The following is a 25,902-nucleotide window of genomic DNA, read 5'->3' as shown; positions in this document are numbered from 1 at the left end:
ACACACATATATATATATATATATATATATACATACGTACGTACGCACATGTATACATACATATATACATATATACATATCATTAAGCTTTGTTCCTTAAGTAATTGAGCAACAATTCTTATCTATAAGCTTCAATGTGTCCTATCAACTTTGAGAACAAGTTTCCCCAGGGAGAGCTTGTCATGGGCTCATGGGCACAACCCATAAGTTTTAGGTCAATAACACTATAGATGCATCTCATGGATTGTAACCCTAATTTGAGTGTGAGGCGTTGTAAATGGAGTATACACACAAATCTTATATACCGATTATTATTAATAACAAAATCTCTCTAGTTTTCGTATGTACGTAGCTTGATTTCTCAAATCATGACCACGTTAAATCTCTTTGTGTCTTTTTTTTTTTTAATATTCTTAGCATCTCCATTATTGTGTTTGATTTGCATTTGAAATTGTTAAAGTGCTTAAAGTTCCTCTCATTATAATCCTAATAATTGGTTACAAATTTATGGATGACTATGAGAGGATTAAGATCAACAAGTGTGTAGGTCACAACTTTAGATTCTGAAAGATGAAGATTGAAGATTATATCTACCAAAAGAATTTAAATCAACTTTGAATGAAAAAAAAACATTTTCCGTAAAGAAATATGATTGGGATTTGTTAGATCGATAAACTTTTGGAGTATTCAGATTGTCGTTAGCAAGGAACGTTGGTTAGCAAGTAGATAAAGGAAGTCGGTGCAAATCACGTCAACAAGCTTAACACAACAATATCAAGGCTGATATATGTTGATGCTAAACTTGAAGACAAATCCCATGCGCTTTTGTTACTATCTTCGCTCCTAAAGAGTTGGTCTGAAACAATCACGACTATGAGTAATTTGTTTGGGATCACAAAGCTCGCATTTGAAGTATCTGATATCTAATCCTTGGTAAGGAAATCCAAAGGTGCAATGTCGAAGAGTGTTCTTGCAGTTTGTTGAGCATCAAAGACAGGGTGAAAAGTTCCAACAAACGGGGCGATGGTAAAGGAAGATCAAAGTCAAAGAGGATAGGGCAATCCAAGAACAAAAACAAATGACCTGTTGGAATTGCAAAGAAAGCAGAGACTTCAAAAATCAGTGTCCAAAATCTTGGTCCAGGAAAGAAATGAAGGAAGCGAATATAACATATAATTTTGATGATGACCTTATGTAATGCCCGTAGATTCGGACTAGTCAATTTAGAGACAGTAAACATCAAAAATGACTTTTTGATAGAAGAATATTTAGAGTAAATAATCTTAACCAAGTTATAGTATATGTCACAAGGGTTTCGTATATATAAAGAACGTCGGAATCCGAGTTATAACAAACAAGTTATGACCCGTCGAAGTTTTACGGCAAAACCGACACGACATCGAAAATCGTAAAAAATGAGTTTACAATAAAATACATTTCAGCCTTAGCAATCTAAACGAAAGTCGTAGTATACGTTAAACCGAGAGCATGCATAAAAAGAACGTCTAAATCTGACTTCGTATGAGGAAGTTATGATTTTTTTAAGATTTCGCATAGCAGTACACAGCCCGAAATTCGAATTTTAGATCAATTGATTTTTAGCCGACAAAATCTAAAAGAGAATCGAAGATCTCGTTAATAAGGGCTCGACGATAAAAGGACAGACGAAAACGGACGTCGGATGACAAAGTTATGAATTTTTAACGAACTTTACCTGTCCAGGCCAATTAAAATATAAATTTAAAAACAATTCAAAATTATCCGACGGAGTCTAAACTAAAGTTGTAGAGTAGGTCACCACCTACATGTGGATATAGAGAACGTCAACGGAGCTCGTATGCGAAAGTTACGAAATTCAGAAGTCGGGAGGGTGCTGATGTGAAGAGGGTGATGTGGCCGAATCTCAACCTTTGCTTGCTCCCCAAGGTCTTCGCTTCAGATGTTGAAAGGTGCCCCCCCCCCCCCCCCCCCCCGCGTACGTGTAACATATCCTTGTACGCACAACGTACCTGTAACGCGCATCGTCACTCCGAGGAATGTCATGCATACCGAGGACCAGGCTCCCTATAAATAAAATGCGAGGGCTACCATAATTTCTCACAGCTTAGCCCTTCTCTCTCCCTCTCTCTAACTTCTCTCTATACCTCTCCCAAGCCTCAGTACTTCCCAAGTGCTAAGAGGCAAGTCCCGGAGCGCCAGAAGGCTCCAAGAAGAAATGTTTTTCGGCTCGGAAGTTCTGCCACCGCAAAGCCCGGTTCCTAGCCAAACCCCCGGTAAGTGAGTTATGCTTACTCTACTTTAAGTATAGTTTATGTTTAAGTTCAATATCGTTATTATGAACTTATAAAAAATACATATTATAAAATATAATATACAAAGTGTAATTATAATATCTTTAACTACTCACAGTACGGGGAATCTGGTTTGAAGGGCCGTATAGGGTTGTTGAATTTCATAAGTGCTATATGGTCCTGCCTCCCGGTTTTTCATGTCTGTCCCCTGTCTGTACATAGTCGTTGAAAAGAATTGTTTAACACTTATAAAACAATATCGCTCGTAAATAGTCGCTATAAATATTAGACTAAAATCTAACGGTAATAATACTTGGTTTTGTCGAAGGAGAATAGAATTGTTAGAAGCGAAGCGCTGTCCGAGTTTGGAATCATCACTTTAACAAGTGAGTGAGTAGTCCCTTTCATGAACATGATTTTAATACAAGTATTGATTAAAGTATTAAATATATGTTTGTGTGTGAAATATTTGATATTGCCTGAAATACGTGTTAAGAGCATATCTGATAATATATGATGATTTAGGATACATAGTAAACCCAAATTAATTAAGAGGAATATTGGGTAGTATCTTCTTATGAGTACAAGTGAAATATACACGGAGGGTAGAACTTTAAAACTTGTCGTTGATCCGAGAGCATGTATTAGACATAGTTATTTGTCCTTAGCCCGAGAGTATGGAGAAGACATAATTAATTGTCATTAATTCTGGAGCATTGATTAGACATAATCAATTGTCCCTAGTCCGAGAGTATGAAATGGGCATAGTTATTGATCCGAGAGTATGGATTAGACATACCAGATCTGGGAGTATGGATTAGGTAAAGAGGTTAATTTTATGTGACATCCCCATTTTCATGGCCAGAAAAGACCGATTTTGTTTATGCTTTATAATAATCAGAGTATCTCTTTTAATAAAAAAGGTTGCGGATTTGTTCCCAGAAAAACATGATAATCGGTTATCAAAGCATTTCTAAAGAAATATATTTTTATTCACTTTTAAAACATTTGGGATGTCATCGTCAATACAGAAACATAAGCATAAACAGAACTTACATTCATTTACACTAGTGATCTACATCTCTTTTAAATCTCTCAGTGTAATGTGACTTCATATCAACACCTGTGATATAAATAAACTGAGTGGGTCAGGTTAAGAAACCTGCTGAGTACATAGGGTTTTCAACCCACAATAATATAATTATTATGTTTAACCAATCAAACACTCAACCCAATTACCCATCCCCATTATCTTCTTTATTCTTAAGGATCTACCATAAAAATCAGCTATTTCTCATTCATTCATTCCTAAGGATCATCCTAAGGAAACAACATGAAGTCCATTGTTGCCAATGACACATTGGTCAAGCGCAGCTGCTAATATTGTCACTTAGGCGCAACTGCCAGAATTGGGACATTTTCTATGAGGCGCTTCTGCCGGTATTGACCTTTAAACACTACGGTCATGGTCATAAGGCTCTCTATTAGGCGCAGCTGCTAGGACGTTTACCGTAGATCTAAATCATCTACGGGTTGTCGCGCAGCTGCTAGTGCTCATCTATAGGGTACTAGGTCCACTATTGCCAATGTATACCTATACGGCACTAGGTCCAGAACTAGCTGCATCGGACCGAAGTCCAGAACTGACTGGGACCTTGTCCCCTGCATCGGACCGGAGTCTGGAACTAACTGCATTGGACCGAAGTCCGGAACTGACTGCATCGGACCGAAGTCCGGAACTGTCTGAACATAGCATAACATAAACACGTATTTGCTAACATAACACATATACTGCATCGGACTGAAGTCTGGAACACATAACACAAAAACATGCTTGAATCACAAAGACATCAAGCACTCTAACTACTGCATCAGACTGAAGTCCGGAACTACTGCTAACTAAACGGGCCGACATTGTGGTCGTAGACCCGTTCCTACTGGAAGGAAACTCACCTCGTGAACTGGCTGCTGTGTGTATGGCTCTTGGAAGCTATATGCTGCTGCTCAGGTATCTCCCCGGCTACAATTCCATAAACACGCTCAATCAAATACTAATCACTGCATTGGGGTAAAATGACTCTTTTACCCCTGGTCAAAGTCAACTCTCCCGGTCAAAGTCAACCTACAGTTGACCTGACTCGCCGATTTGGGCCGCCAACTCGCCGAGTCTCTATTCTCACTTCTCAACCCTACTCGTGGCTACTCGTCGAGTATGGCATCAACTCGACGAGTTCCCTTCCGATTCTAAAACTCAGGCAATTTGCATCCGACTCGCCGAGTTGTTCTTGAGCTAAGAAGATTGTCTTGGACTCGCCGAGTTGTATGAACAACTCGTCGAGTCCCTCCATCACTGAGTCTGACCTCCAAATCACTGAGTCCGCTCTACTACTCACTGGTCCCCACTCGTCATCACTCAAAAGGGGAAAAATCGGGGACTTGCGACTCGACTCGCTGATTCGTTCTTCCGACTCGCCGAGTCACATGCATGCAGCTACTCTAAACCCGATTCTGCTTGAATCCAGCGAATAAAACTTATAGATCTGGGCTCCCTTAGCTTGATTAACACATAAAGATTCTATCTTTACGTGCCCATAAGCATCCATGAAGATTATAAGGCTCAAAAAGCATAATAAAGGCTAGATCTAGGGTTCTCATGCAAAGCAACTTCAAAAAGGCAAAAGATCAGGGCTCTACAACTCCTAAATGAACAGATCTAGGGAAATCTCGACCCATTAAGGCATCCATACAACTATGAAGCTTGAAAAATACATTAAACTAGCCCTAGAAGTGTTCTAATGGAGTTTTTAAGCATAAAACAGAATGATTCCGAGAAATACCTCAATGAACTCTGGTTTTGACCTTGGATCTTTGCTCTACACCTCTTCCCTTTGGTCCTTTCTTCTTTCTCTTCTTCAAACCTTCAAGGATTTACACAAAACACTTTAATCAATCAAGGAATGGTTTAGGGTTTCTCACAGGCTCTCTGAGGGTGAAGGAGGCGAGTTTGGGCACATAACATTGCTTAAATAGTGAGCAAACCCAGGGATTTAGGGTTTCTTCCTGGCAGGCGGACTCACCGAGTCCCGAATATGGACTCGCCGAGTCGCCGACTTACACGTGCTCGGAATCCCATCCATACTCGATGAGTCGGGCTATAGACTCGCCGAGTCCCTCTTGAAAACTTCTAAATAAATACCATGGAAGCAACATACCAGAGATGGGTCGTTACAGTGTTGGAAGAAAAAGAGAGAGAGAGAGAGAGAGAGAGAGAGAGAGAGAGAGAGTGAGAAATATTTCATTTTTATTTTTTTATTTTGTTATAAAAAATTATAAAAATAAAATAGAAAATGAAAAAAATTTCTTTGAATCAAAATAAATATTTAAATAATAAAAAACTGAAAAAGAAAAATATAAGGGCAAAATAGTCATTATGAAAAGGTTTATAGAAAACTGGACCAAACTCGCAACAAAATAAAAACTTTGGACCTGTTGTGCTAGTCAAAACTTTTTTGGACCAAAGTGGCAATTTTGAGCTAACCACAGGGACCATTTGTATAGTTTTGTCTAGACTTTAATGTTTTTATTTTCTTTTTTTAACCATTCTTATTTTAATCTTGATGAATAAATGTAATTTTAGCCATTATTAGTCGTATTTTTTTTTTTCAGAATGAATGTAATTATTGTTTATAGTATTATTCTTTAAAAAATAATGTAATTAGTGGTTCTTAAAAAATAAAATTCATTTATTATAAAATATGTATTCTTTAGAAAATATTATTCTTTAATTTTATAATACGTGTAAATCACTTTCTTTAAATAACTAAAATCATTGTTCATATTCATCGTTACATCCACATAATATATATAGTCCACGTTATCTTCCGGATTTCTAACTATAAAATTTATATTATTCATAAAAAATTGATTTTTTATAAAATAAAATGAGGTGTCATGACTACACATTTATAAAAGCTTTTCCTTAAAAAAAACTTTTATAAATCAATACTTGTTACAAATCTAGTGAATATGAAGATATTTGTATGTGATGGTTGGAAACGGTAACACTTACTATATTTATTATTGACATCTTTTTAATTGTCATCGTACAATAAATGAGATGACAAACGGTAACACCTATTTTACTTTTGGTTGATTAAAAATATATCTTTGAATTTGATTGTTGATTTTGATAAAGTTAATGTATGAAACAATTTCTTAAATAGTTGTTATATTGTATTTATAGTGTAAAAGTATATCTTACCATATACATCTCTTTTTTTTTCCGGATATTGAAACCATCTAAAATCAATATTTGTTGATTGTTACAAATCTAGTGAATATAAAATAAATTTTCACCAATTCAAGCATTTTTAATATATGATAAACATTAACATAATGCATATAAAATGAATTGGTCACAAAACAGAATATATTCTATCTTAAGCCCCACATGGGTAGAGAGGAAGCCAATAACAATCGCGAAGTACAGGTATTGTAATCATAAGAATAATCATTCAACAAAAAGGAAGAACCATATGATACGTTTTGGCATAACCCGACAATAGATGCTAAAAGTTTTTCAATAGTTAATGTTGGTGATTTTAGTGTCATCAGACATTTTATATAACTTAGAACTGACATATGAGCTAAGGGGTTTACCATTTCTACTCTATATTATATGTATGAAGAATGCAGAGTGCATGTATATATAAGATCAAATTATAAGCCGGTATGAAAGAAATACGAGGGTTAAGAGGACCGCGCCCCCTTGCAGGGTCGTAGGGACAGCGCCCCTAGTGGGGTCCAAGAGGCAGAGCCCCTGTCAGCAGTTCCGCTAAATCTTATCAGTTTTGGTAACAATTTGTTATGTCATTAAATTCTTGATTCTCCTAACTAATTTAGAAGACGAAAACCCTAATTTGTCTAGTATAAATACTACTTATTGAATGAGCCATGACACATACGCTTCTCAGCTCTTCTTCTTCTACACGAACAATTTTCTGGCGATTTGATTTGTATTTTTGTGCCTAAATACACAAGTGTTATTTTGCATTATCCTAAGGTGGATTTCTTGTAACCCAGACATAGGATAAACCTTTCAATTTGGAAAGTTTACATAATCCAAGAGAAATCCAATTCTCCACCATCATCCTATTCAAATATCCTCCAACTCAAATATCCTAATACAATGAAATCAACTATGATTAATCTAAAATGTTATTGAGAATCTGTGTTTTAGGAGTTCGAGAGGTAAAATTAAGATCTCTAATGTTCGAAATCTCTCAAATTGGGTAAGCTGACTATTTCTCTATCCCTCGACTAGTTGCAACATTTTCATATCTATAATGTTATTGTGTTGGGACAAGACTTGTATCACTTGGTTTTTATTTCTACATCAATAGAAAATCTTGCAAAGGTACTTTTTGTTGTCAAATCTTCTTTGTATTGGGGTTTTTATCTTGCAAATTTTATTCAGTTGCCATTAATCACCTTTCCGTATTGATGTTGTAATAAATCCCAATCCTATCGTGGCTCTTGTGCTGTTTGTTAGGTCGAATGAGCATTAATTTACAAACGGAACTTAACTCTTGTTTATAACAAATACATCTAATTCACGTGGCCTCTAACCAATTATGGAATCCTAAGCAAACAAGGTCAACCGATAAAACAATAGCTACCACTTCAGCAACTCAATCACTCATCACGACAAACATAAACATAAACATGTCATAAATTGGTCTTATATAAACAGAATGTATATTCTATCTAAATCCCCACACAAATTACAATAGGGGGGAAGCCAATACCAATAACAATCCCAAGATCCAAGTATTGTATTTATAATCATAATCATAATCATTGAACAACAGGGAACACAACCAGATCATACACTTTGGCATAATCCATGATTAATTCCCGTAATACTTATACACCCGAGTAAACTACCATCACCAGGTTCATATGATGTCAAGAAATCAGGATCTTTTTCCACACAAGCCGCGTATCTTTCAAGAATCCTCACTATTTCATTAAATCCCGGCCTTTTCTTTGGGTTGCCTGACCAACATCGCTTAATCAGTTCACCAAACGCGCTTGGACATGACTCGGGCAACGGAGGTCGTGCATTCTGCATAACCAAAACAGAATCATACAAATCAATTAAATGCGCATGTTATTTGTATATAATAACATGTACATGAAAATCAAAGGGGTTTAGGTTAAAATCCTCCATCCACGATTTTAACCTAAACCGTAAATAAAAGCGTTTAGGTTGAAATCCACGATCCAGGATTTCAACATAAACACTAAATGAAAGCTTTTAGGTTGAATCTTTCATCCATGATTTCAACCTAAAATCAAAGGGTTTAGGTTGAAATTCTCCGACCAGGATTTCAACCTAAATGAGAATACCTTCTGACAGACAGCAAATGCAGCCTGTTCAGGAGTCATGTCATCGAAGGGTGTCAATGCGGTTATAAGCTCCCACAGAACAATTGCAAAACTGTAAACATCGATTTTCTTTGTGTGTTTTTTTTCTTTAATCATTTCCGGAGCCATCCAACGGTATGTCCCAGTGAACCCTTTTGCACTCCCACATTGGGATTCTAAACAAGAGATGCCAAAATCTGCTACTTTTACAGACATATCTTCATCGAGCAATAGATTTTCAGATTTGAGATCCCTATGGAGTATGCCTTGAGAATGAAGGTATTGCATACCACATGCAATATCAAGGGCTAACTTTAGAACTAGATTTGGAGGCACTGAATATGGTTCTTGTTGATGGAGATATGCCCTTAGTGAACCACCTGATAAGTACTCCGTGATTATGCAAAATACAGGAGGCTTCTTACAAGCTGCAATCAACTGCATCAAAAACAACAAATCATGTTTCTTATTAATTTAGCTTGGAGAGATGTAATAGTTAATATTATCATCATGTGTACTTTATTATATTATATATTTTAAGTTATGATACAAATAATTAAATATTCTTGTTATCTAAAAAGGAAGATTGTAATTCCTTTTAATATTGATTCATTTTTCTACATGCCATTTATGTCATTTTACATTTTATAGCTAGTTTTTACTAAATGTCATTTTTTTATTAGCTAGCAGCTAGCCTTTCATCTAGTAAAACAAAAAGGTAACAAGAAAATTTCATGTCAACTTTATATTGATGCAAGTGGAGAACAAGATATGGCTTAATAGCAACAAGAAAAACAAAAAGGAAAAAAAAGGAATGGAAAACAAAAGGAAGTACAATATATAGCTAAAGACTTTTGGACCATTAAAGTGTACTACTTTACAACAGTGTCTCTTTCATTCACACTTTTTACAGCCTAATTTTACCCATGGTAATAAATTTAAGAGGTTGTTGAAGGACTAAGACAACAATGATTATGCTTTTTGTTGGCCAAATTAAGATAATAATTAAACAAACCCAAATCAATGTCTTTGAATTTCTTAATCATGACAAAGAAGAAAAAGTTTTTTACTATTTTTTTTCACCCAAGTAAATACCAGTTGTCAATTGAATAATCTAAGATTTTTTCTTTATAAGCTTTAATATATAAGTCGGCAGGACAAAAGATTCTTAATTCAAGTCCTCCACCAACATGATCCTAAAAGTAACAACAGATTATATAAGTAAAATCTTTGATAAAAAAAAAAGCTAGAGAAAAAGGTGATGTGGTCCATTTTCCTGATAATATTCCGTTTGAAAAGTTATGTTGCTTTCTATTACATTTTCAGAAAATACATGTATACCCAGAATTAGATTTCATCCTGCCATTTCAGGAACTCCACATGCTTGTACGGTGTAATCAACACCTAACATGTGAAGCCTTGAAAGCTGTGGCCATGAAAATGAAAACTTTCGGTGCAACATGGCAGATCCTTGGAAATCTAGCCTGTTATGGCTATGAATGTAGACATGCACCAACAATTACACCCGAATTGAAAGCTTCCATTTATTGCTACAAGTTATGAAAACAACGTTTCAGGCCATCGATCTCAAACTAGGCTTCACATGGTTGTTGTACGGTGTAGTTACCAAGCATGGAAGGGAAAACAGAATCTAAGAAATCTAAGTGCTAAAGTTAAAAGTTATGGTGGATTCTTCATTCTTTCTTATAGGATGAGAATCAATTAATTCATGACTATTACTTGCGACTTACAGTGATGATGTTGGGATGTTGAAGACGAAAAAGCAAGACGACCTCAGAAGTGAACTGTCTTTCCAACATAGAGGCCAAATCGCCATCTTCTTCAGGCTGACTAACAAGCTTAATAGCGACATCTTTCTGTTTATAAACCCCTCTGTAAACCCTACTGTGCCTCCCTGTAGCGAATTTATTACCGATGAAGAGTTGTGACATATCAGCACTCCATTCTAATCCTTCCTCTTCTTCCTCTTCTTCCCCTTTTGCTTTAATCTCACCTCCAGAAGATACCAAATACTTCGACCACGACACTGCTCTCTTGTACTCACCGAGAGAAAGCCTCCTCTCCAGCTTCCCATTGTTCGAAATTTGCTTAAACCAGTTTAATTTCTTCATAGATTCATCAATTTTTACCTCACACTTCGCAGTAACGAAAATACGTTGAAATAATCCAACTCACCGGAGCTTCAACTAACTACATTAAACAATTATTATCCAAAAGCGATTCGAGTTCGATACAAAAACAAAAACGAAAAAGTCCGACGACGTGAAAACGCTGTCGATCCAGAGATAGGTAAAAGTGAGAGGATTAGATATGCATAGATATCTGTGCAAAAAGGAAAATCTCAAAGCCAAACCAAATCTACTCCGTCTTTTTCCGCATAGTTGAAACTACGAAATCTACATGAAACGACGACGAACTACATCGAAAACCGTGAATGTGCATACACAGAATGAAATCTGAACAGATTTGCGTTCAGAGTGAGTTAGGGTTTACCAGAAGTCTGTGTGTTAGAGATGAGAGAAGAAGGTTGAAAGAAAGAAGATAGATTGTCGGCCGGCGGCGGATGCGGTGGTGGTGGAGGTGGTGGGTTTTCTCTTCCTAGAATATTCTCTCACTAGAAAAATGGGAGAAATACAGTTGAGGTGTGGAGTCTTTCACAGTCCTTGTAACAATCATAACGTGCGAAGATCCACTTCAGAGGAGACAAGAGGGGTATTGCCGTTGATCCTGACGTTTACCCCATTTTTTACTTTCCAACTATACCCCTCGCTATCACATTGGAAATTGATATATAAAATTATAAAAAATAAAATATTAATTTAAACATTTTCTACTTCTCTCAATATGACAAGTTTCATTGTTTGAACTTTGAACACGAGGGATACAGGAAAATAATTTAGATAATAACAATATATGCTCATGAATAGTTGTAAACAATTCATTTAGAATGTTACCTGTTTAATGACCAATATAATATATAAACTAATGTCATATGTAGTTCATCAGTCCTATTTTTTTTAAATACATCATATTCCTCTTGTAACTGTAGTTTAAAAGTTCATAGTATGATTTAAATGTTTTATATGAAAAAAGAAAATAAAGTAAAGTAAACTTGTGATGTTTGTGTTAAGGGTGTAATCGTACATTCATTCAAGAGAGTGGATCAATGATCATGTTAGTAGGTGAAATGTCTCTAATTAAGGAATTGATTTCAATATTGACATTGAATACCTTTTGATTTTGTTGTTATTAGCATACAATTTGACCATATCACCCTTGACGGATTTAAAAAAATTCAAATTGTTTTTAAGAATTATATAAAGTAGTAAAAAGTTAAAAACCGTCGCACCATTGACACGGGTTTAAAAAAGTATAATAAGTTAGAAATATATATGGTTGGTCCGTGAGTATAACATAATAAATCAGAAATATATATGTTTTTATTACAATCATTTAGCCCTCATTGATAATACCAAACATTGTAATGGATGGTGTCTTGCGGAGATATTGCAGAAGAAGATCATAAGAATCATGCAAAGAAAAAATAAAAGAAGGCTACCATTATCATATAATATTTGAATGAATTTATAAATGTAAGGATCAAAAGGTAATCTGGCATATCTTCATATTCACTTTGCTATGCCTTAGAATATGAGCAAACTCCATTTCCTGCATATTTATAACAGTTTATTTCGATATAGTGAAATAAAACTTCACATAGTTTATAAGTTTAGAGTGTTTTAGTTGTTCGTTCAAATTCCCTTATTTGGTAAGAAGACCAAATACCCTTATTTGGTTGTTCCTTCAAATTCCAAGGATGCAATTTTTCGAAGGATGAAGTTTGTGATATCTCAAATTAAAATAAATATATAAATATATGGTATAAATATATTATTATAATTATGATTAAGGAATTAATTAGGAGTAAATAGAGAAATTATGGAATTTTAATTTCAAAACTCATCATTAGAATTATAAATTTGGACTTTTTGGTTAACTAGAAAGGTTACAAACTTGGGCATTATAAAAGACACGAGAAATAGAGTGGAATACCCACAAAAATTGCAAAAAAGGTCGGAGAAACAAAATAGAAATCGGGGTTGAAGTTCGTGAAGGTTTCCGGAGCTATCTAGCAAATTAAGGTATGATTCTTTGATTTTAGTTTGGTATGGTCCTTAATTAGGCTTATAGGTTCTCATTACGTGTTTAGGTTCTATATAGTGTCTGAGTTCGGCCAATCATATGATCTAATCGATGGAAATTTGAAATGATAAATATTCGATAAAAAAAAGCTTAAGTGTATCTTGATTTGAAATGATTTCTGAAAATTATTTATTGTTATATGTTAGTGAAAGGTGGAGAAAATAAATGATGATTTTATATAATTATTCAGGTTTAATTTGTATAACATATAGAGCTCTAGCGGTTCGATAATGGCAGAAAAGAAAAACAAAAAGAAACATGTAAAGAGGAAGATGTATTCGGATTTGTTTCTATTATAAGTATTTAAATTAAAAAAAACAAAAATAAAAAGAAATAAAAACTGCCACCTCAATGGGAGTAGCATTTAAGAAAATGAAGTATCCACAACCTTGTTTCACATCTTTTACTAGACGCTAAATGAACTTTATAAAATTAGTCCCTAAAGTTTTGATAAATTGTTGGTTATAGTTTTAACAGTTTGCTAACTTTCATTAATATTAATATTATTATTATCTTTAAAATTATAAGTCTCCATGTTTTATTGATTTCACTTTTATATGAGTATTGATTTTTAAGGAGAAACTATATGTTGGAAATGTAAGGATAAAAAGAAGAAAAGACATATATATTTACACCAAAATATTTCGAACTTTTTAATTAATGTAAATGAATAATTATTAGTTAGCCGAACAAGACACGTAGACAGTTGAACCAAAATAACTGTAACGTCCGTAGATCCAGGCTAGTCAATTTAGAGAAGATAAGCATCAAAATGACTTTTTGATGGAATATTATTTAGAATGGCTAATCTTAAATAGGTTGTATTATATGTTACAAGGATTCCGTACATATAAAGAACACCGAAATCCGAGTTATAACGAAGAAGTTATCACTTATTGAAGTTTTGCGACAGAACCGGCACAACGTTGTGTAACGTAGGGGTGCAAACGAGCCAAGCTACTCGGGATCGGATCGTTAAAAGCTCGACTTGAAACCGATTTTAAACGATTCTGAGCCGAGCTCAAGCTTAATATTAAGCTCGTTTATTAAACGAGCTCGAGCTTGAGCCTATGTCACTAAGCTCGATTAGGCTCGCGAGCATAAACGAAACTTTATATAAAATAATTTATTATGTTTTTTATATATTAAAATAAAAACATATTTGGGGATTAGGGATTTAGGGTATTAGTAAACGAGCTCGAACCGAGCTTAATCTTATTTAGGCACGTCGGACAAAAAACAAGTCGAGCCCGAGCCCAAGTCGAGCTTGTATAATTATTTATGAGCTCGAGCCGAGCTCAGTATAAGAAGCTCGAATCGAGCTGAGCTCGAGCTCGAACCTCATATAACTTAAACGAGCCTGACCAGGCTCGGGCTCGACTCGACTCGTTTGCACCCCTAGTGTCACGTACAAAGTGAATTTACGATAAAATGTTTTTTAGCCTTAGCGATCTAAACGAAAGTCGTAGAATACGTTAAACCGAGAGCGTGCATAAGAAGAACGTCTAAATCTGACTTCGTATGAGGAAGTTATGATTTTTCTAATTTCGACTTAGCAGTATACAACCCAAATCTCGAAATTGAGATCGAGTGATATTTTGCCGAAACAATCTAAACGAGAATCGAATATCTCATCGATAGTAGTCAAATGGTGAAAAGACAGACGAAAACAGACGTTAGATGAAGAAGTTATGAATTTCTAACGGAGTTTTCTTGTCCCGGCCTACTAAAAATAATATAATAAAAATAAAGTCAAAATTAGTCGTGGATATAAAGTACGTCGAAAACGGAGCTCGTATGAGGAAGATATGAATTTCTGAAGTTTTTAAAATAATTAAAGTTTATAAATAAAATATAAATTCGGATAATACCGGAATTCGTGACGCGCCGATCCTATCTACCCGGTACGCCCAGCGTACCAGGAATACGCCCAACGTACGCATTAAAGAGGCATTACGCCCTGCGTAGATGGAAGTTACGCCCAACGTAACCCGATGACCAGCAGCCTATAAATAGAAGACGAGGGTTGCCGATCTTATTTGTTAATTTTCACTTCTCTCCCCCTTTTCTTTCTTCTTTTTGGCAATTTATACCCCCGAAGCCCCGGTATCAATTCCGACACCCGAAGCAAGTCCCGAAGCCCTGAAGATCCCGAGAATTAAAGTTTCCGAGCCGAAACTCTGCCCGCGAGAGGCCTGGTTTTCAAGGAAGCATCCTGGTTTCAACAAAGAATTCTACATTTAGAGCCGTAGTGTTGTCCGATCATCGTATTATCAAGTGAGTATGTGGTTACTTTCTTCTAACACATAAATATGAAGTATTTGTTATGGAATACGTGCTATGTGTTTATATATTGTTTGTTTATTTAAGGTGGACGTGAAATGAACGTTTTATATAGGTTTTAAATGAGTTAACCTGTATTTGTATTTTAGATCTACAAATATGTTGGGTAGAACATGGGTAGATGGAATAATTGGTGTGTAATGAAAGATGGTATGAATGAACCATGGTGACTATGGAGTTAGCGCCTGTTAAAGTGAACCTTGGTGATTATGGAGTTAGCGTCTGTTAAAGTGAACCTTGGTGACTATGGCGCCTGTTAAGTGAACCTTGGTGACTATAGAGTTAGCGCCTGTTAAAGTGAACATTGGTGACTATGGAGTTAGCGCATGTTAAGTGAACCTTGGTGACTATGGAGTTAGCGCCTGTTAAGTAAACCTTGGTGACTATGGAGTTAGTGCCTGTTAAGTGAACCTTGGTGACTATGAAGTTAGCGCCTGATAGCTATGGATTTAGTACCTGATAGATAAACTTTGGCAGCAATAGACTTTGTGTCAATTCCTTAGGTCAATTGTAACATCCCGGAATATCAAGAGTAGAGTCGAAGGGTTAAAAGTGTAATTGGGAAAGGGCTACTCGCCGAGTCCATGAGTGAACTCGGCGAGTAGGGTCGCGACTCTCGTCGCGTGTCAAGTGGCCAACTCGGCGAGTCGGCGGCTGGACTCGGCGAGTTGGTGCTGAGTGGAGAAAACCCTAATTTCGGAGGATGAGCCCTATATAAAGGACATTATACCCTCTCCCCAGCCTCCTTACCCTCCCTTGAAGTCCAGAAAACCCTAGAAACGCGATTGTGAAGGATTTTAGTGCATTTGAGCATTGGAGAAGAGATTTTGGAGGAGATCTTAGAGAGTTAGGAGGCTTGGAGCAAGGGGCTTTGCTAAGATTCGGATTTCTTTGCTGTTGGGGCTTCCTTTTGAGGTATTATCTCGTTCTTGGGCTGTTATTCATCTAGATTCATCATTTTTGGGATGTGTGGGAGGTTTAGCTTGTGGTATCTTGAGTTTGAAGGATAGATCTGAGGTTGCTACCTCAGATCTGGAATGGAGAAGGTCTAGAGTGCATTAAAGTCCTTGTCCTTGAGTGTTTGGTGAAGCCATCTTGTCCCAAACCCTAGCCCTAGAGTGTAAAATGCCTAGATCTCTTTGGATTCACGTAAAGTTTGCCACTTTACGTGATGGATGGGTTGTAGAAGGGTAGATCTACGTTTTGGATCAATTGCATGGCCTGGAAGGCTTCTGTATGGGATTAGATCTAGAGGCACTCGACTAGTCACAAAGGTGTACTCGACGAGTTGCTTGAAGATGGACTGGAACTCGGCGAGTTGGAAGAACAACTCGGCGAGTAGGTTGAAGATAGCCTTGGACTCAGGGAGTTTGTTCTTGGACTCAGCGAGTCTGGTCGTGAAGTCCAAGCTTCTTCTGGTTGAGCTGTGAATCAGTGAGTCAAGGGATGACTCGGTGAGGCGAGTGTGAAAGGACTTAGAGTTGCTGGACTCGGCGAGTCTCGGGGTGACTCGGCGAGTTGAGTCGCGGATTGGGGAAGTTCTGTGTATGGGGACTCGGCGAGTCATCAGGTTGACTCGGCGAGTAGAGTCAGTCAGGGGTTGACTTTGACTTTGACTTTGACCAAGGGTTGACCAGTTGATTTCCAAGGGCATTTTGGTAATTGTTGGCATTTGTTTTGAGTTCAGTGTTTTGGTGGTTGGCCAGTGGTGGAAATCATATCAGTGGTCGGAGCAGCTCGGGTTTATCGGTTCAGTCAGCAGTTGCGAGGTGAGTTATCCTCACTATATCAACAGGTTCTACGGCACCAAGGCCGACCCTTTTATCGGATTGTGATCCGGGTATCGTTGTTATGTTATTGCTTTGCCATGTTGCATCCTGGTAGTTAGGATGATATATGTTAGAAACTTGGTTAAGGTCGGAATCCTGGTATATAGGATGATGCTATGCTAGTGACCGGTTAGGTCGGTATCCTGGTTAGGATGATGTTATGCTATGTGATCTGTTAGATTGGTTTGATTGGATGTGATATGTTATATGATTGAATGTTTATGTGCACATGGTTGTTGGACTGGGGATGGGTTGAGGCGGGACCTGCTTTGTGCTGTAGGCCAACATACCCAGGGGGACCGGTTACCCCGAAGGCCCAGCGAGCGGTCCGAATAGGCTGTAGGCCCCAAGAGGGCGGACCAGACGTGCCGAGGCTCGGAGAGTGGACCAGGCCGACTGAAGGCCCAGTGCGGGCGGACCAGTCATATTGTAGATTCAGAGAGTGGACCAGGTAGATTGAAGGCCCGGTGTGGGCGGACCAATCACACTGTAGACTCGATGTATGTGACTAGACTCGGAGGGTGGACCAGGTGGACTGTTGGCCGGTGTGGCGGACCAGTCACACAGTAGACCCGGAGTGCATGGCTGTTCTGTGTTTTGTTATGATATGGCATGTTATGCGTGTATGGTATATGTGGTTGGTATTTTGGGGATATCTCACTAAGCTTTCGGGCTTACAGTTGTGGTTTAATGTTTTTCAGGTTCTTCAGGAGACCGTGGCAAGGCAAAGGCGTGATCGTACCGCTCCTTATGATTATGTTTTGTGATGTGATTCTGGGAATACTCTAAATTAATTGTATTGAAAACCTTTTTGTAATAATTTAATGAAATCGGGTTGTTTTTGAAAAGTTTAAATTGGTTGGAATTTTTCGGTCGTTACATCAATCCTTAGGAACGAATGAAGAAAGGATAGTCGATTCTTAGGGTAAAACCTTAAGAAATAAAGAAGATAAAGGGGATGGGTAATTGGGTTGATTGTTTGAGGATTGAATATAATAAATATATTATTATGGGTTGAAAACCCTATATGCTCACCAGGCTCCCAAGCCTGACCCACTCAGTTTTCTTTGCATTACAGGTAATGGCACAAGACTATAAGTTGGTGGACTTGACGAGAGATTTTAGATTGTAGATCAATAGTTATAAATAACTGTTGTAAGGTCTATTTTATATTGTTTATGCTTTTGGTCTGTATCGGAACATGACATCCCGAGATTTTGTTATTTAATGAAAATACATTTCTTTAAAGAAATGCTTTGATAAATTCTTATCATATTTTGTTTTGAGAACGAATTCCGCAACTCTTTTAATCAAAGGATTACTCTGATTTTATAAAACAAAGCATAAACAAATCGGTCTTTTCTGGCCGTGAAAATAGGGATGTCACATTTGGTATCAGAACATTAGTTTAAGCGAACTAGGAATTTGTAAGATTTTTGGACTTAAACTTAGGATGCTAAGCGATGAATGTGAGTTAAGTGTGCCTTTTATATTTTAATTAGTACACCTAAATTGACACAAGCACTAGTATATTTTAGGAATGATGCCTAAAATGCTATATGTTTGCCATATATGATATTATTTGTTCGGATCTATGGTTTGTTGCCAACCAGATCTGGAAACCTTATGTGTGTAGGATTCTAAGCGTATGACTATGATATTAGATCTAGCATGTAAATGTTTCGGAGTGATAAAGAGAATTTAAATGTCAAATCGTGAATGAGGATCTAAATTCACCATATTCGGCGTGTAGATCAAAAATGTCGAGAACCCGCAGTGGAGTCGGGAATGCAAATGGGAACAGAAATCAACCACTAGGGATTGAACAGGTACCTATTGTACCAGCTGCACCTGAGCCAATGACGATGGTTGGGGTACAAGAAATGATGCAGATGATGTTGGATCGTCAAATGGAGGAGACAAGACGATTACTCCAACATAATCAAGAGGAAGCTACAATACCGATTGAACAGCCCGAATTGAGCGAAAGGGCAGTCGGAAGGAAGAAACTTCAGTGGGATTATTGGTCAACAAAACCCGCCGTTAGTTAGTCAGAACAACCAGAATGGAGGAAACGATGGACGCGGATGCAAGTATAAAGATATCATGGCATCCAAACCACCGTGTCTATCTGGAAGCCCAACACCAGTAGAAGTTATGGATTGGAACTCCGAGATGGAGACAATGTTTGAAAGTTGCGAGTGTAGCAACAGGCAGAAGACCGCTCTTACATTTCCTCTGGTAAAATCTGGAGTGCTGAGCTGGTGGAAGTTGCTTGCCGGTTCACTACCTAAGGTAGAAGCTAGCAAGATGCTTTGGGAAAAGTTCGTGGTGCAACTGAAAATGCAATACTGCTCTGAGTAGGATCTTCTGGAAATCAACAATGAGTTCCAGAATCTGAAGAAGGGGAGATTGAGCATCACTGAATACGCTATAAGCTTTACGGAGAAGATGAAGCTTATTCCATACCTAATTCCAATTGAACTTTCCAATGTCAAAAAGTTTGCCAATGGATTACCAGCGGACTTTGGTCCGATAGTCAAACAAGCAACCACTCTAAAAGCCGCCATCTGGGCAGCCAAGAATGTTGAGACCCAAATAAAAGAAAAGGGTCTGGAGAGAGCTGAAGTTGGAGAGAAAAGGAAACGTGAAGGATCTTCAATAATCAAAAAAGAAAGCAAATTCTCGAAATTCGGGGGAAGATACGAAGCTAAGTGGTGGGAGAAGTGTAAAAAGAAATACTTCGGGAAATGTAGCGAGTATATGACTTGCTACAAATGTAGGAAGACAGGGCATTACGCCAACAAGTGCACACCTATCAAGAAGACGTGCTACAGATGTAACGAAGAAGGGCATATTTCTAAAGACTGCCCAAAGAAGAACACACCGCCACAGCCAAGGGCATTCCACATGATCCTCGACGAAGCAGAAAACAACGCGAAGAATCGTGGATGAAGACTTCATATTGATATATATAGTCTATATTAGGAAGTGTAGCCTATTAAGGGCGTAGTATAGGGTGAACTTGAACCTCTGTGTAATAGTTTCAAGAATTAATATAAACCCTGGTTTTGTTATTTGACGTGGTGAATGATTGTATGATTTATGAATGATGACTTGGTTGACTGCGAGACAATACTTGAGACGAGTATGAGTATGTGTGAATGGTAGTAGAGGCCTATACTACCAGAAGCACAGGACTCGCACTTGGATCGAGGAAAGTCACAAGGTTACCAAGAGGCTAGTAATTGATTCCGTTTTATTCAAGTATGTCGTTACTATTGTTTCGGTAATGACTAGTAAGATGGTTGTTATTTCGACCCTAGTGGTCATATCAAATTGAGTCCAACTACGATGAGTTTGTTACATGGTTCGAAGAACCGAGTTCGATGTAGCATTTGACTTAAGTCAGAAGATTGAAATCAATGCAACCAATTGTATCACGCTCGTTGTTAAAGAAGTTAGTAGCTAGAAATGCTACATGAAAAAATGTGATTATATCACATTAGAATATGAAGGAAGGTATATTCCATTCTGGAAATTTGACTCTAAGGGACTTGATTCTAAGCGTTGCATTATACGATGAGAAGTCATTAGAACACGACCCATCGGTCTGTTACAATAGATAAAGGAAAGTATTTATCCTAAGAAGAAGAAGGAGTCCAGAATAAGGAATTATTTTGTAACTTGAAGGTTATGATTAAAAGTCCAACATAGTTCGAAAAGAAGATGCAAGATTGAGCATCGCCTGCAGTCAAGAAGCCCTAGAGTTAGATACTCTTTCGAAGAAACATAGAAGTTACGGTTATTACTTAGGATGGAAAGATAACGTATGGAATCATTATACAAGCCCTATTTTTGTTGATGATTCCAGGACGTAATCATCTTGGGGGGGAGATAATTGTAACGCACGTAGATCCGGGCTAGTCAATTTAGAGAAGATAAGCATCAAAATGACTTTTTGATGGAAGATTATTTAGAAGGACTAATCTTAACTAGGTTGTAGTATATGTTACAAGGATTCCGTACATATAAAGAACGCCGAAATCCGAGTTATAACAAAGAAATTATGACCTGTCGAAGTTTCGCGACAGAACCAGCACGACGTTGTGTAACGTAAAAAGTGAATTTACGATCAAATGCTTTTTAGCCTTAGCGATCTAAACGAAAGTCGTAGAATACGTTAAACCGAGAGTGTGCATAAGAAGAACGTCTAAATCTGACTTCGTATGAGGAAGTTATGATTTTTCTAATTTCGACTTAGCGGTATACAACCCAAATCTCGAAATTGAGATCGAGTGATATTTTGCCGAAACAATCTAAACGAGAACCGAAGATCTCGTCGATAGTAGTCAAATGGTGAAAAGATAGACGAAAACGGACGTCGGATGAAGAAGTTATGAATTTCTAACGGAGTTTTCTTGTCCCAACCTACTAAAAATAATATAATAAACACAAATTTGAAATTAGCCGACGGAGTCTAAACGAAAGTTGTAGAGCATAGTCTCACCTACGCGTGGATATAAAGTACGTCAAAAACGGAGCTCGTATGAGGAAGATATGAATTTCTGAAGTTTTTAAAATAATTAAAGTTTATAAATAAAATATAAATTCGGATAATACCGGAATTCGTGACGTGCCGATCCTATCTACCCGGTACGCCCAGCGTACCAGGAGTACGCCCAACGTACGCATTAAAGAGGCATTACGCCCCTCGTAGATGAAAGTTACGCCCAGCGTAACCCGATGACCAACAGCCCATAAATATAAGACGAGGGCTACCGATCTTATTTGCTAATTTTCACTTCTCTCCCCCTTTTCTTTCTTCTCCTTGGCAATTTATACCCCCGAAGCCCCGGTATCAATTCTGACACCCGAAGCAAGTCCCGAAGCCCCGAAAATCCCGAGAATTAAAGTTTCTGAGCTGAAACTCTGCCCGCGAGAGGCCCGGTTTTCAAGGAAGCATCCCAGTTTCAACAAAGAATTCTACTTTTAGAGCCGTAGTGTTGTCCGATCATCGTATTATCAAGTGAGTGTGTGGTTACTTTCTTCTAACACATAAATATGAAGTATTTGCTATGGAATACGTGCTATGTGTTTATATATTGTTTGTTTATTAAGGTGGACGTGAAATGAATGTTTTATATAGGTTCTAAATGAGTTAACTTGTATTTGTATTTTAGATCTACAAATATGTTGGGTAGAAATGGGTAGATGGAATAATTGGTGTGTAATGAAAGATGGTATGAATGAACCATGGTGACTATGGAGTTAGCGTCTGTTAAAGTGAACCTTGGTGACTATGGAGTTAGTGCCTGTTTAGTGAACCTTGGTGACTATGGAGTTAGCACCTGTTAAAGTGAACCTTGGTGACTATGGAGTTAGCGCATGTTAAGTGAACCTTGGTGACTATGTAGTTAGCGCCTGTTAACTGAACCTTGGTGACTATAGAGTTAGCGCCTGATAGCTATGGATTTAGTACCTGATAGATAAACTTTGGCAGCAATGAACTTTGTGTCAATCCTTAGGAACGAATGAAGGAAGGATAGTCGATTCTTAGGGTAAAACCTTAAGAAATAAAGAAGATAAAGGGGATGGGTAATTGGGTTGATTGTTTGAGGATTGAATATACTAAATATATTATTGTGGGTTGAAAACCCTATATGCTCACAAGGCTCCTAAGCCTGACCCACTCAGTTTTCTTTGCATTACAGGTAATGACACAAGACTATAAGTTGGTGGACTTGACGAGAGATTTTGGATTATAGATCAGTAGTTATAAATAACTGTTGTAAGGTCTATTTTATATTGTTTATGCTTTTGGTCCGTATCAGAACATGACATCCCGAGATTTTGTTATTTAATGAAAATACATTTCTTTAAAGAAATGCTTTGATAAATTCTTATCATATTTTGTCTTGGGAACAAATTCTGCAACTCTTTTAATCAAATGATTACTTTGATTTTATAAAACAAAGCATAAACAAATCGATATTTTCTGACCGTAAAAATGGGGATGTCACAATAACTCATATGATGTTTTTTAGGATTACAACCTTAGAAAATTTGTTGGTTGAATATAGGGTGCAAGTTAGTAACAAAGCTTCGTTTAGGACTTATCGGTTGCAAGAGAGGTTTTTGTGTTCTGTGGTTGCTCGCACATAAAAGTTTATCATGTGGTTTATATGCGTTTTTTTCATTATTTATTAACAATATGTTTTATGATAAGTATGGTTGTGTGCAAATGTTATTTTAAGTTGTTTATCGATGCTGCGTTTTTTTTAGGTGACATGTTTAGTGGGAACGGGTGGGTGTTTAATCGCCGTGAGCATGACGGATGTGTGTGATCGGCGGGGATGAGAATTGAGAATCATACTCATTTCCTTGGATATTTAAAATACTTGAGTACAATGGATAATGAGTTGTCTCAAGGAGAAGGGAAATTAACATTTAGTTCTTTCTCTGGATAATTAATCATTCCCCTAAATTATGTTATCGAGTGATATGTTTTGTTATACAGTATGATTTATTGAACATATATGATAAAACTATTTTTTTAAGTGATGGACATATATGTGCAACACGAATTCACTAGGCCCTAGACTTACTTATTTAAAAACTTTAAATGTGCGTACCTAGGAAACTATTTAGCTAGTGGCAGAGGAAAGGACAAGGAGGAGGATTAATTAAGAAGGCAACAAAGGAATTCCAAGAAGACGTGACACCCGAATTTGACTAGATATATGCCCGTACAAAGCAGCGACGATAAATAGTTTTTTTGGCGAATATTTTTCTTACGGGAAAATAATTATTAGATTTTGTTATTAGTTATTATGTAATAAGAAAAATTATAATTTTTAATTAAAATATTTATGTTTAGAACTTATATTTATATTATATATTTATACATTTGATGTAAATTAATTATTATTTGTATGTAGTTTAAGAAATATAAATTAATTTATATTGATGGATTTAATATTTTAAATTTGTTATTTTGCTCTCAATTAATTTTTTAATAATCTTCTTTAATTCAAGTCTTCAAAATTTTGGTAAGTATTAATAGTTTTTTTTATGCATAACTGATTTGTACCAAAAAGTTTGTATTTTGTACATCTTAAAATTCAAGACTAATATGTTTTATATATAACATATGATATGATATCATATGATATAGGAAAAGAAGTTGACAATTACAATTGTTTTTATGGTTTTCAAGTTAAAACTAACAACTAATTCTATTTCAAATTAAATTTCTTCAATTATTTTTATATCATGCTCAAAGTTATCATGATAATACTTATTTGTTATTTCTTGCATAACTATTACAAGATATTAGTGATATTAATATTCATTTACAAAATGATTATATTTTGTTTGTATTAAGACATACAGAACAAATTTTACATATAGTCAAACATATAATCTTCTTTCCTTAAAAGTTAAAACCATATTATTGACAATTTATAAGTATTGAAAATTAATTATCATATACTATCATTTACAGCTCTTTCTCAACTTTAGATTTAGATAATATAACATTCTTCTGCTTTTCATAAATTAAAGCATTCCTAAACTTAATTTTTAATATATTCTATAGTAAACATTTAAAAATATACACTTTCAAAAAATAAATTTTGTCTGTATATTTGGTAGGAAACATTCCACATTGGGGGGGGGGGGGGGGGGGGGGGGGGGGTACACCATTTTTACTCTCAAAAATAGTTATTTAACTATAGTTTTGTAATGACTCCCACATACCTAAATTTACAACATAGTAAAAACAAAAAACAAAAGTATGAAACTTAAAATGCTATAAAATAAAACTTTTAATCTCAATATATATGAATTACAAAAGCTAGAAGTAGATTCAAACTGTGTCATTATTATATAAATTATAATTTGTCTAGTTGGGTTCAACGGTTGAAGGATAATAAAAACAAAAGGAGGATAGAATAGTCATATAAAGGGTGGGGACAGAAAAGGGAGGTTAACAAGAACACCAAAACAGAAGCATGGGGACCCATGGCGTGTGTCCGGTAGTCGTGGGTGTGTCGGACTACTTCCGTATACGGCCTAAGCCTTGCCCGCTCTTTCTTTCGGAACCAAGGGGCCGCCGTGGCAATCGGTTTTCGACCGCTGCAATTTTGGTCAATGGGAATAATTACCATGTGAAATAATTTTTTTTAAAAAAAACTAGAAAATAAAGTTATTTATAAATCTACAGGAGTAAAATATAACGTTTTTGATATACTAAATAAGTTTGATATTATTTGACAAAATAAAAATGTTACTATACCAAAGTTATATCTAATTTGTTGTTTGTTGGACATGAATTAAGCTAAAAAATCACATTAACGTCTTCATAGTAACTTCTTCGTTGTTAACACTAGGTATGATTTTTTGGGCAAATTACTAATTTTAGTTGATTTCTTATTCTGGAAAATTACGATTTATTATTATTATAAGACGAATGCTAGCATGTATCATGTTAAAATAATAAAATTATTTAATTCAGATTTTGGTAAAAATATTTTGTTGAAATTATTATGTCGCTAATATTAACTATTAAATAATGTTATTTACCCTAAATTAATATATAAAAATGAAATTATTTGACAATTACTTGGCTTTCATTTGAATTGTTTTTTTAAAATAATTTTAGGAATGGAAAAAGAGTACATATTATGCTTGATTAATATTATTTTTAACGTTATTTAATTAATTTAGAAATTACTTAATTTCGACCATAATGATTATTTACAATATAAAACATTGTTTGTAAG

At 36.1% G+C, this 25,902-nt stretch overlaps 1 protein-coding gene across 1 annotated transcript; it reads right to left on the bottom strand.

Annotated features, from left to right (window-relative positions):
- Positions 1 to 8,000: 8,000 nt before the first annotated feature.
- On the bottom strand, positions 8,001 to 11,425 carry LOC145102503 (serine/threonine/tyrosine-protein kinase HT1-like). The gene is made up of 3 exons (XM_079039900.1): positions 10,472 to 11,425; positions 8,703 to 9,158; positions 8,001 to 8,418 (listed from the first exon to the last, which is right to left on the bottom strand). The coding sequence occupies exons 1-3, from the start codon at positions 10,850 to 10,852 to the stop codon at positions 8,176 to 8,178; spliced, it is 1,080 nt and encodes a 359-aa protein (XP_078896026.1). The 5' UTR covers positions 10,853 to 11,425; the 3' UTR covers positions 8,001 to 8,175.
- Positions 11,426 to 25,902: the final 14,477 nt, after the last annotated feature.

Source organism: Lactuca serriola, chromosome 4 (assembly GCF_051521515.1).
Source record: "Lactuca serriola cultivar US96UC23 chromosome 4, Lser_US96UC23_V15, whole genome shotgun sequence".
NCBI classification, from domain to species: Eukaryota; Viridiplantae; Streptophyta; class Magnoliopsida; order Asterales; family Asteraceae; genus Lactuca; species Lactuca serriola.
The sequence above is the reverse complement of the archived record's forward strand: the minus strand, read 5'-3'. Positions and strand labels throughout refer to the sequence as shown.